The 13,074-nt window shown below is 40.0% G+C and overlaps 1 protein-coding gene across 5 annotated transcripts in view; it reads left to right on the top strand.

The window, feature by feature from the left end:
- Positions 1–12,476, top strand: part of PDLIM5 (PDZ and LIM domain 5) — a 128,354-nt gene extending 115,878 nt beyond the window's left edge. For all 5 annotated transcript variants that reach the window (XM_086463722.1, XM_086463723.1, XM_086463719.1 and 2 more), the window contains 4 exons: positions 5,984–6,164; positions 7,152–7,272; positions 11,196–11,311; positions 11,959–12,476. In XM_086463722.1, the coding sequence (XP_086319848.1) occupies positions 5,984–6,164; positions 7,152–7,272; positions 11,196–11,311; positions 11,959–12,048 (508 nt within the window). In that variant the 3' untranslated portion in view covers positions 12,049–12,476. The remainder of the gene's footprint in view (positions 1–5,983; positions 6,165–7,151; positions 7,273–11,195; positions 11,312–11,958) is intronic.
- The last annotated feature ends 598 nt before the right edge of the window (positions 12,477–13,074 follow it).

The following is a 13,074-nucleotide window of genomic DNA, read 5'->3' as shown; positions in this document are numbered from 1 at the left end:
AGGGACATGGTTTAGTGGTGGACTTGGTGGTGCTAGGTTAACAGTTGACTTGATGATGTTAAAGGTCTTTTCCAACCTAAAGAACTCTATGATTCTATTCATCCTGCAGGCTCTCCTGACAGTAGGGCTTTATTTTGCTTGCATGGTTTTTGATTCCTTAGTCACAAGTTTTTTAAGGCTTCATTTCAATAATGCTGAACACTGTTTTCATGCATGGTTTATCTAAGAAACCAAGAATGAGAGTACTGATGGAGAAAAAAGCATTGTGAACTGCTAGCAGTCCTCAGCCGTACAAGCTGTTTTACAGAGAATGAGAAGACTGGGTGGCATAGAGCAAAAGTAAAACCACAGAAAATGAAGCAAGTTAGTTTTCACTTATCCATTCCAATAAAACAGATGATTAGCTAGTTGGAAACCAATCAGAGAGTATAGTCTTATAAAGATGAACTTTTCACAAATGTTGATTTATAAACTAGAATTTCTAATCGAGAAGAAGAAAAATAGCAGGCTTCATCCATATAAGAAAAACTAGGAATAGAGATTTAACAATTGATAGGATTGGATTAATAGTAATTTACGGCAATGTTAGATTTCAAGCTCTTTGGTGGGCTCTCTGGCCTTTGGTAATTATGGTAGCTAGTGTCCTTGACTTGTATGACATGGGTAGAAAAGATTAAGCAACACAAACATGAGTTTGCCAAATGAGATAGAGTTAAATTCTGCTGAGCCCCTTAGATATCCTATCATTAGCCAGAATTTCATATGGAGGAAGAAGTGAATCTGGGCTGCATTGTTCAGTCAGTGATTTCTGACAACTAGTCATGATTGTCTCATCTAGGGAACTGTAATCGCTTTTCTTGTCAATGTACAAATCATCCTGATTTTCATCTACCTTGAATTTAATTTCTTCCCTAAAATATAGATCTCCTGGGATTACAGGAGAACTACAAGGGGAAAGTAGTGCATTGGAATATTTCTTTTTTTATTCATCTGTCCCATGTTTTCAGTGAACAAAATAGGACTGCACTATGTTTCACCATGATTAAAGAGACTTGTTTGAATAGAAAACCTGAGTTCTGAAAGTTGAGGAGCTCTATGAACTGTATAAATTTCAGTATAATAAAAATCAACCTTTCCACCTTTTGCAGGGTTTTTGCAGCCCTGGCTTGGATTCTGCATCAGAAGATGGAGCTAACTCAAATAACTTGGTCTTGTTTACTTCCGTTAGATTTCTATTCTGATAGTTCACTACCAGTTCAGTTAACATCGGGTTAAGTTTAGAGGACTCTTAGCTAACTGATCTGTGACATTTTTGAGAATTCTTTCCTGCTTCCATTGTATATGTCAAGGAAAGAACAATAACAAAAAAAATCTGAATCCCCTTGAAGCAATAGAAAAAAACTTACACAAATTCCCAGCATTAGGTGCACATCTTTTCTAATCCAGTTTTTTGCTTCAAGGCAAAATGGAAGATGAATATCAAAAAGGTCTTACATGCTTTTGGGATGAGATTTATCTCATTCATTGAACAGTTTGGCCTGTATAATCATTTCGTCTGTCTTGGTATTCTGACCTTTTTGTTCCCTGGGCTTTGGATTTGTGTCAGTAAATACTATGCAAGCAACCATGCACTTTCCTTTTTGTTACTATTATTTCAGTTTAAAATTAAAACTGAGCATAGCAAATCCACTATATGCTGCATCTTTCATGCAAGAAAGCCTTTTACAGCCCCTGTGGTTTAGCAGGGTTTGCTGGTGCTCTATGCAATGGGGTCATGTAGCATAGTTTGTAGATGACTCCTGAGCAGCCAACCTCTCATGACTCCTGAGCAGCCAACCTCTCCTCTCGGCCCTTAAATCACTTGCTCCTACTCACTGCTTTCCTGCTTTGATCACCACTGAAAAGGCGATGAGCTACCACCCTGTAAGTAGGGGAATGTATTGGTCCACAGAGCGAGCTTTGCTCCTTAGTGGAAGCATGAGGAGAAACTGCAGAGCCCTACTTGACAGTACTTAAGCCATTGTCACCTATTGTAAGTGACACCTCTTCATGAATAGTAGATGATACCCACAACTAACTTCTTTGTAATTTGCTGGTGGTATTTAAATCCTTCTATTTCTTCATATGTTAAATGCCACCTCAACTATTAAAAGCAAGCATTGTTTCATTTGAGGATGAGTTGACATGCAATGCCAAATATGCCTCATTTTCACAGCATACAATGGATTTGAAAGATTGCAATTGTATTTTTAATTCAAGTTTCAGCATAATTACAGTTCATGCCCTTAGTGATAGCATTACCTATGAAAAGGTAAGAGGAGGATCAAGTGACACTGCATTGTACATTTATTTTGAAGCCAAAATGCGTTGTGAAGTTGGTTACTTTACACTCAGGCGTAGAATAACCATGGCTGGTTAAGCCAAAACCATTTCTTAAGAGACATCTTATAAATTTTAATAGACCTTTAATTATTCATACAGTGATTGTCTGAAGATTCCAGGTTTTTTTTCCAAACCTTCATTAAGTAAGCTTTTCTTTCCATGTCTAAAAGAATCAAAGCTGGAGGCATACTAAATTTCCCATGATCTACTGGCTGTGATGGTCTGACAAACTTCTGACATTTCCCGATGAAGACTTCTGGTTCCCAGGCAGTCTTACCAAGTAGTACTGCAGTGCAGAGTTGGCTCTTCCTTTGAAGTCCAAATGTGTTTTCCCTGGCTCTCCATTGAGAATGTACTCTGGCATGTCTGCTTGTGAATGATGATTTGGCTTTGTCACCTTTTCATACAGCTTAATTGTTTTTAAAGGCAAGAGGGAAAAAGTATAAATGGTACCTCACTTCAGCATCTCCTATGCAGAAATTATATATCATGGCATTTTCAAGTGAGGAGAAGAAGAAACTTCCCAGACTGTAGGCTGTTGTAAAGTGATTGGCCTACTTAGCAGATGTGGAAATCCTTTTGATCTCTCTACCATCAAATTTCAGTTCTGGCTTGCTATCATAATAAAAGCCACATGAGAAGCTAGATTATCAGCATACCAATACATCATGACCATACTGATGAAGTTATATTTAGTTACAAGTGTAAAGATAATGAAATTGCAATTATATTCCCTGTACATTACTTACTTCTCCTTGCAATTTGGAGCTATATCATTGCTACATGAAGAACCCAGATATGACTACCAAATTTATGTACCTGGTGATCCTTTGGGGTGCAAGATTCTGTAAATACTGTTGTAAATACATCAGAATCCCTTTTTTTAAAAAAATTAAAAATTACTACTATTTGCCTCCATCTGTGAGTTTGATTTGCATGGTCTAGATGGTGATGCCAGAAATTTGTTCAGAAATGTTTAGCATGTCAAAGTAGCGTGGGATAGAGGTGCATTGCTAGCCGACTGCTTGCCGGTTGGGTCATCCCATATCTTCGGATGGAAGGAACATGGTTTTTTAGCACCACCTTTAAAAACGTGTTCCAGTTGACAGAGGAATGAGTGATTTATTTTTTTTTAATTTCTTTTATTTTTTTTTAAAATCAGATTTTTGTTTTTAAATGGGGAAGGAAGGATGAAGCCATCTGCAACCATCTTACTAGATGTCCTAGATACTTCCCATCAGGTTGCATGAGTGTGGGCATGCAGCCTGCTTACTCAAATTTGGGCTTTAAACTCAATTTCAGATGAATATAGCAAATAAATACCTTTCATTACTGGAAGCTGTTGTTTCGATCACAAAAATATGGAGAGACCAGGAACACCTCCAAGTTCTGAATATCAGTTTTTAGTGTATTTTACGTGACAAGTGTTTATTTTTTTCCTTTCTTTCTTTCTTCCATGTGCTTTGGGATGGCTTTTAAGTTGCTGGTATCATTAAGCTGCAGCATCAGCTTGACATGTTTAAACTACAACCTGATTAAAAGTAAAATTGTATTTAGAAAGTGTTTTTCTGGACACGTGTGCACAGGGAGTCAGCTCGCTAATGGAACACCTCGGAGACATTGTGCAGGGCATGGCCACAGCTGTCTGGGGACTTTGGGAAAGAAACTCTGTAGATGCACTCTCGGGCTGTTCCCCATCTGTCTGGGTTCCTGCGCGCTGTCCTGAATAGCTAACCTCAACATGTCAGAGATGTAAACTCTGGAGAGCTAAGTGCAGCAGATGTTGTAAAAGTTCCTTCCCCTCCCGACGCTAGCGTACTTGCTTTTCCATTGCAGAGCTAACCAAGCCTATCGTTTCGGTGCAGGTGGCCAGAAACTCAATCCTACCTGGAGCCAGGAGAGCCTCTTCAGTGTCAGCCCCGTGTTAATGAATCTGTTAAATTAGCCTGTGCTGACACGGCACACTGAGAGCACTTTGTTGTACATAAGGGCTTGTATTGTTTGATCAGTACATAACTGAAAGGGCATTGATGTAAAAAGGTGCTTGTAGAGTGGCGGGAGGGTATCGGGTTAGGTCAGTGTTTGCACTGCTCAGGCATCCGCTGAGAGCGGGGGCCAAAGAGCTGCAGTCGACCCTGGCTCCCTCCTTAAAGGGCTACGAGCTGCTCTCCAGGAGCCAATTTTCACTGCTTTCTCTCTAATAACTAGAGTTGAACAGAAGAAACTATTTCAGGTTAAATATGTTCGTCATCTCAGAAGGTGCACGACTTGTCCTACATCTGTTTGAGTCCCTTATCTTTGACTTCTCATCCTGTTGAAAATCAAGACCATCTCCAGAGAAAATACAGAAGAGAGATGAAAATGATTACCCTCTACTCTCAGTGACGTTGTCTTCTGTCCTCTGCCCACTTATATTCCCATCTTAGAGTCAGTATAACCCTGGAAGCAAATTTTAAGGGTTTTTTTTTCCTCTATTGCTGTTGCTTTGTTCATATGAAAATCTTATCTTGCACAAAAGTGTTAGTGTAGCTTACTCAATTAAAAAAAAAAATGTTTAGCAACAGGGTGGTGATATTAGGACCTTTTTTTTTTCAGTAAAGTATTAAATCAGAAAAAAAATGATGCATTACTGAAAGAATGGCATCTTTATTGCTCTTGCAAAAATGGGCAATCTGGTGAGGGAGATGAATTTGAACTACAAAGTTCACCTGAAACCTAAATTCTGGAAGATTGAGTGTTGGTGAGACCTTGGAGGCACCTCATCAAAGTAAATATGTTCATTAAAGAAATTAGCATTCTGAATACATTTTCAAATTAATATGCATGCCATGGAATATGCCTGGGATTTATGAGCTACAAACAGAATTTTTTGTTAACTGAGAAATGGACAGGTTTATCTTGTCTATTAACTTCGTTGCGTTAGCCAGACAAATGCTATTAAAAGCATCATTATTTTGTGTTTGAAAATAATGGAGGAGGCTCTATATTTGGAAAAAATGGTCCTATTTTATTTAGATTCTGAAAGAAAAGTAAAAAAAAAAGACACTCACCCCACCCCCTCAAAAAAATCCCCAACAAATGGGATGGGTTATCCTGTAACAAACTTGTTGGATAAGGACAGCAACTGAATTTCTGTCTCACAAGAAACCAATATTATCAGCTCCTAATGGAGTCAAGTCTACTTGAACATTCGTCGCCTTGATACAAATGCGTGCTGAAAGAGAGCTGATTGTATGTCTGAGTCAAATATCTCTGTGTAATAGAGGCAAATAATTGGGAACATAGGGAACATCCTCCTCCTTCTCTTCCCTAGCAGACACTTCAGCACTGTATTTAATGTAGTTCTGAAATAAGATTTCTGCAAAGCAGTGAAGCAAAGAGAATTAGTATTTATTGTGGTCAGGTGTTTCTGGGAGATGACTCAATGGGAATAGATACTTGATGGTTTCTTGGAGCCTGTAGGATGAAAGGGGGATGGAGCAGGACATGTTTGTGAACAGTGTAGTAATGGCACAGAGGAATCATAGGTTAAGCCTATTAACAGCTTTTGCAGGAGCCAACCGAGGGGCATTTGCTGACAAAATCTCTTCTTTCTAATCAGAGGACCTTTCTTGGTGGCTTTGGGGAAGTCATGGCATCCAGAGGAGTTTAACTGTGCTCATTGCAAAACCTCCATGGCTTACATTGGATTTGTGGAAGAGAAAGGGGCGCTGTTTTGCGAGGGCTGCTATGAGAAGTTCTTTGCCCCTGAGTGTTCAAAGTGCCAGAGGAAGATCCTTGGGGTAAGTAACCAGCACATGGCCTATTTTTCAGTGGGAACAGTAACCACAGTGTTTAGTACTTCTCTGTAATGTAATTCCTTTTATCTGACCCAGTTTGCATTCTTCCATATATACTCTGACATAGCTTTTCAACTCCCATCACATGGAGAGTATGTTTTTGGCTCTTCTCATGTTGAGCCTCTTCAGTTTCTTTGAGAAAAGGTGCTGTAGTCTCCTTGGCTCTTCCAAGTTCAGCTCCTGTTTTCATGAAGTTGTTCTGTAGCTGTTGCGATTACTAGATTTTCTTGAGCAAAATGCTTTTAATTGGCAGCTTTGTACAGAATTGGAAGGGGGAAAAAAGAAAAATAAATAATCCTTCTTAGCTGAGCTGAGCAGTGAGTATCACGCTGGTTGGCTGGATGCAAAGTACTGAAATATTCCCAGTGAAAGATGCATTATTCTACTCGGCACTAATATTGCTAATTTGAGTCTGCCAGCTGATCGTCCGTTGCTTTACTGCATTCAGCAATGTGTTTGGGCTCTTGTGTAACTGGGGTCACGCAGGGCTCTGGCAGCACAACTCTCAAGTTGTGTTTGGCGCTATAGTGTCTTCCAAAACAACACAGAGCAGTCACAAGTTTGTGTGATGTCTTCTGGTTAACTATTCACAGACTTGACGAGATGTTGGAGATGCTGCTTTTCTTATTGCAGGGGACCATTGTGGGTGAGATCCTATTTAAATTGGAAGAGGTGAACAAATGAGCTGTTAAATGTGTCCAACTCTACATTGAACCTTCAAAAAATGAAAGGTTGCTTATGACGAAAAAGGACATGTACCATAAATAAAGCACCTCATTAAGTTTAACATCAGCAGAAATTGTGTGCACAACCCATTTTCAAAGTAGTAGTAGGAAACAAAATATTGAAACTAGTGTGGAGGCATGGTCACCACAATCTAGTCATCACATCAAAATAACGTGTAAGTAACACTTTTTCTAATCCCCACAGGAAGTAATAAATGCTTTGAAACAAACTTGGCACGCTTCCTGCTTCGTGTGTGTGGCCTGTCATAACCCCATCCACAATAACGTCTTCCACTTAGAAGATGGCGATCCCTACTGTGAGACGGGTAAGAAGCAGCACAACCGAAGTTTACTGCGGCTATTTGGGGAAGCAGAGCTTAATAAGGTTGGAAAAAAATAATAATTCCTTTTTCTCAGACGTCACTTCAGAAGAACTGTCTCAGCAAATTCATCTAACTTTGATATGTCAATTCAAAGCAGCAACAAATGCTGTAGACACTTTGGAGTTTGCAGCAAGAGAAGTTGGTGAGAATTTCTTCATTGGCTTCAGCAGGAGCAGGCTTCTAGTTTTACTTGTTGTTCCTGTTAAGACCTCAGCTGTAGGTATCTGATACAGCAAAGCGTTAATTTTAGGATGACTTTCTGGTTGGCTTTAAAATAATCTGGAGTTTATGTAAATCTGCTTATTTACTAAACAAGCAAATGCCAGTGGAGTAGCGTATTTTACTCTGAATAGCCTTATTCACAGCTGGGAGGGACTTGCAAGAGTAAGCAGTCTGCCCAGGAAGGTTTTTGCAGGATCAGGAATAACATCTGTTGAACATAAGCTTGAGATAAAAAAAACAGGCTGTCAGGGGAAAAATACAGCAATACAATTACAGCACTTGAAAGCCTGATGAGCAGTATTATGTGAAAGATGTGGCCTAGAAGAAGTTCAGAGGGATTCTGGTTTGGTTTTTAACACTTCGAGCTAATGTTACCTTTTTTATTAATATGAACAATTTTTATTTATGTTGGTTTCCTAGTTTGCTTAAAACTTTCCACGTACCCTTCTGGGCTAGGAAAGAAATAGATAGTATTTGTAAAACAATTCCCACAAAATGGGAAGGAAACTAAAGTGTATCAAAATTGTCTATTTTCACACTGCATGCTGTTTACATCCATGTTAGAACTGTCAGTCAGACCTTTTCTGTGGTTTTCGTTCTACTGTGAGGAGCATTGTAGTTTAACTAGAGGTGGAAGTGGATTGACCAGGAAGAGATTTAACATGAAATCCTAGTGACCTGACTGGTGCTAATATTTCCTTCTGGGTTGATCACACAGTTGTTCACAGTGGGTGCCATGGAAAGTGCTGAAAGGATGAGGAAAGCAGCCAAAATTTATCCAAAATTTCTTTGTTAAAGCAGCTTTAATGAGGAGTTGGCAGATACGAAAGGACGCAGTAGGTTATCGCTAACTCAGTGACATAAGTAGGGTAACGTGTTGCTCCTATTTAATTCGTGGAGCAGCAGAGGAAATGGATGTACGAGCAGCATCCTCCAGTGTGACAGCATGGTGAAATTTCATCCTGAAGCAATCTGAAGCCCCTAATCTTGGAACCATCTGATGATTCAAAAGTAGTGCTGGTGGAATCGATACCTCCCCTTTGGGTGGAAAGCTTGTGATGGGGGTTTGTTCTGCTAATATTGAATCCTTGTTCCTGCCACCAAATGACCCGTATGTTGTGCAGTGCATTGATTTGTGCTACTGTTACAGTTCCCATGCACAAATGCGTGCTTTTCTATTCTGTGAGAAGGAAACAGTGGGGTAAAATGTCATGAATACTACACTACTCACAAAGTTTATTTCTGAGGTAGAAAGTTGCTAGCACAAGTTAATGTAGACACGTTCTGTGAGGTGTTATTGGCAGTGATATGTTGTAATGGCTGTGGCACTCTAACTAGATGTTAATTTGAGATATAATCATTCTTCAAAGGCTTTCAGTCCAGCTGGTGTTAAGAGTCTATGACTAATTTTGAAGAAATAAAGAGTAAATGTCATTGCCAACTTTCCTTCCTCCGAGTGCAAAGGAGGGTTCTAATTTTAAATCTGTATTTGAAATTATAACAGCATCAGCTATTAGTATTAAGGGGGGTTAATCTGCAAAACGTTCTGGGTTTGGATGTCGATGCCAAAATGAAATAAAAAGTGCAGATATCTACAACTTTGAACTTTTTTCAAGTGCAGAGCTAGTAACCTAGTTTTGAAAATGCAGTGTGCAGGAAGCATTGATATGTAACTATGAGAAGCCTGCCTTGGAAGGTTTCTGTAGTGTTGCAGTTCAAGCATGCAAAAGCAAAATAAAGTTGATACCCTTCATTCTGCCTTATCAATTGCCCTTTCTTCAGAAGAAAAGCCGATAAACTTATCAACACAAACCACAGGCCGACTTATGAAAGGCTTTAACTACTGGCACCAGGAAAATATCACCAAAAGATACTGTACGAACATGAACGCCAAGAGCTGAAACAGTATGCTCATGAGACTGTGTCCCTCAGGGGTTTTGCACAGATGTGTTCTACCATTTGACATTTTTATTGTCTGTCTTCTGCTTAAACACTTGCAAATTCACCCCAGTATCAAGGATTAATGAAGGCGATCAGTGAAGCTGTTCCTTGCTACTGGCAGCCATCAGGAGCTGTGCTTTTCCAGGGCACTTGTGTTCTTCACCCTGCTGAGAAGCCTCCTGTGATGATGCTTTTTTGAAGTCATCATACAAAACACTGTCTTACTAAACTAAAACAGGACTTTTCTCTTAGGCTTGACGCACGTGATAAACCTCCGTTGGCTCTGCTGCAGCATGCCCTAGAGCTTCAGCAGATCTGTGTAATCTAGTAGAGAAAAAAAAAATCTCCTTGTACCTGACTTGCCACTCCTTGTAAGTCTCCTTGAAAACAACCCCTGGCATCTAATTTCCCTGTCAGAAGCAGAGTGTTACTATTAAGGATGGAGTCCAATGCTTCATTATCATTGTCGCTCTGTCTGTAGTTCATGTCATGAAGATGTAATGTTGCATGACATAATGTATTTGCCATGGAGGTGTGCTGCTCCCAAATTCTCTCAAGTTATAGCACTAACGCTGTTATCTTCTGTGCAGGAGAAAAAACATTTCCTTCTTTAGAATGCAGTGTTTGAGAGTTGAAATAAGTGGAAAAGACCTGACAACTTGGGGTGAAATTTAAGCCTGCACAGGTAGGCAGCAAAGGGCTGTGGTGACTTGCAGCCCCTAAGATGGCTCTGTGAACAGAGAAGCTAGTGTCACACACTGAGACCATGTGGATGGGGGTGGGTGTCAGTGCCTCCCACCCAACTTCATACATGTATTTTATCCTGCTAGTTTGCCCTGCTCTCTCTTTTTCAAGCTCTGCAGTCGGTGGGGAATATGAACTGTTCGGTGCCCTTCATTTTGGTCCCTGCTCTCTGAGACTGCTAGAGGAGTTTTTCTCTGCTGACTCGAGGGGTGCCTAAAAAATGAATGGAACGAATGCCCTTCAGTGATTCCAGTCACTAATAGCCATCCTGACACCCTACTGATACTTTTTGTTAAATGCAGTAAATATATTGCCAAAAGCTGCTAGTTTGGTGGGGTTTTTTGGTTTGGTTTTTTTTTGTTGTTTTTTTTTTTTTTTGTGTGGTGGTGTTGGGTTTTGATTTTTTTCTTTTAGAGCCGTGTAAGAAATTCAAGTGACTAGAAAACTATTCTGACTTGATCCAAATTGCTAGACTCTGTTTAGGACAGAAGCCTAATGATTGCATGATTTTGTGTAGTTCAGTCTGGGGCAAATATTGTGCCAGAATGTAGGCAGGAGTTCATTGCTCACTGAGGAGGTCTGTTGTGTGAACAGCCAGGGTACGCATTCAAAGCAGAGCCAGAGAGAACGTAAGGGGCACGTAGAGCCCATGCGGGTGCTCTGCAAGGAGTGCATTTCCCCCCTAAGCATGGTATTGATCTCAAGGAAATGAAACACGAGGAAGATGGAACCATTGCTCACTTGAAAAGATAAGGAAGGAGGTGAGAACTGAATTAACACGGGAAGGAGGGCACCCCAGTCTTTCGGTCCAGGAGCTCTTTATTCAGTGTACCCAGTAGTATAAAACTTAACACGTGCAAACCCACTGCCATCGAAAGAAAAGCGCAAAGCTTTCAAAGAGTCAGTCTCACTTTTCTGCATATGCTTCATCTTTAAGATTGGTTTGTATTTGTTTGCAGATTACTATGCCCTCTTCGGTACTATGTGCCATGGCTGTGAATTCCCCATTGAAGCTGGAGACAGGTTTCTTGAAGCTCTGGGCCACACTTGGCATGACACTTGCTTTGTATGCTCAGTAAGTAAAGCTGGTCTACATTTTAAACAAACCCGTGACAGCAGTGCTTGTGCTAACCTGGCCCATATGGGAGTTAGCAGCTGCAACCTCTTTCAGTCCTCTGAGCCCAAACAAAATGCACTTTCCCATTTATTTGGAAGGTGTGTTGCTATTGTGAGCCTTTGGCACAGGTCCAGAGGAGTTGCCCTGGATTGCAGCCATGTGTCCTAACATTTAACCCTTGAAGTGTACTTCCTCAGAGCAAGTGTTGAAGGCCATACAGGAACAGTCTGTGTTTCTAAAGCAGCAAGAGTGCTTTTGACATAAAGACACTGTAGCCAAAGTATCACCTGCTAATATTGTACACGCCCCCCCCCCCCGCCCCCCCCCCCCCCCCCAGGCCCCAGTCCTAATGACTGGATATTTTTTTTTTTAAATGCTGAACCTCATTCTGCTCCCAGTTAAGAACCTGTTGACTTAAAGAAAGGAAGGTTATGCTTACATCAACCATTAGTGTTACATCAAAAAGAGTATCCCTAAGAAAAAGGTAATAATTCTTATGCTTTGAATATATTTGTGCATAAAACAATGCCATGATTGGCATTCTGAATAATAATGTAGTTCATCCATCTGGATTGTGTGATCTTTTCTTTTTTATCCCATTTCAGGTATGTAGTGACAGTTTGGAAGGTCAGACTTTCTTCTCCAAGAAAGACAAGCCACTGTGCAAGAAACACGCTCACTCTATCAACATCTGATGCTTGGAGCTCATCTTGTGTAACAAATGTACTGAGCAGAGAGAAAGGTTAAAATGTCTGTGTTCAATAATGGGTTAAAACTATTTATATATGATTTTCTGGAGTGAAGAGGACTGTGGAAACTTGGTGGGGTTGTACACTGATTTCTAGAGCATTTATCAGTTAGGGTTTTGCTTCATAAAAAGATAGAAATGGGGAATTGCACCAAAGCCAAACAATTAGAGTGCCTTTACCTCTGCACTTGGCATATTACTGTATTGGTTTCATGATTTTATGACCACATTTATATCTACTTCAGTATGAGAAATGAAACATCTATAAAAATAAATACCTGATACTAGAAGTCTTTGTTTTGCTGCTATTCAGCAAATAAAAGGAGATTGGCTTCAGTGATCCAGATCACATTATTGTGTTGATGTTTTTTAAAGTCTAGAAGCATTGCAGCTAAATTCCTTTAAAAGGAACTCAAAGCAAAGGTAAAATTACACAGAATATATAGTTCAACAACTGATATTTTTATCTGATACTCCTATACATGAAGCCTCCCACACAATTACACATACCTGTGCCTTTGCAGTTAAATCTCTGATGGGTCTGCAAAGGACAGAGGTTTTTACAAAGCAGTTAAGTGGGGTGGTGGCTATACTGGTGAAAAGAATAGTTTAGAAGATGCCGCTTAGAAGAAAATGTAAATGGAATACTCTTCCTTAACTCATGTAGTACTGGAACTGTAGCCAAAAAAACCTGCTAGTGAAGGTGTGTTTAACAGGATGGAAATGTCAGATCAGATCTTAAAAGTAAAGGAGCAGGGAGTTACAGTTATATTCGCAGTTCAGCCTTTAGGTAGTTTTAAGTGCCTTGGAAAGGGGAAATTGCACTGAATCTGCGGTAACAGTGTTTTATATCCAGAATGTGAGACTGTGGTGTTGAATGAGGGAAACTGCTGAAGTGCAACTGAGGACGTTGTTTTTCTCTCAGTACATCCTTTACCATGTAGCTCATGAATATGTATATTGATGGTGTGCC

The sequence above is a fragment of the Leptosomus discolor genome, chromosome 4, assembly GCF_034619465.1.
Source record: "Leptosomus discolor isolate bLepDis1 chromosome 4, bLepDis1.hap2, whole genome shotgun sequence".
Lineage (NCBI taxonomy): Eukaryota > Metazoa > Chordata > Aves > Leptosomiformes > Leptosomidae > Leptosomus > Leptosomus discolor.
The sequence above is the reverse complement of the archived record's forward strand: the minus strand, read 5'-3'. Positions and strand labels throughout refer to the sequence as shown.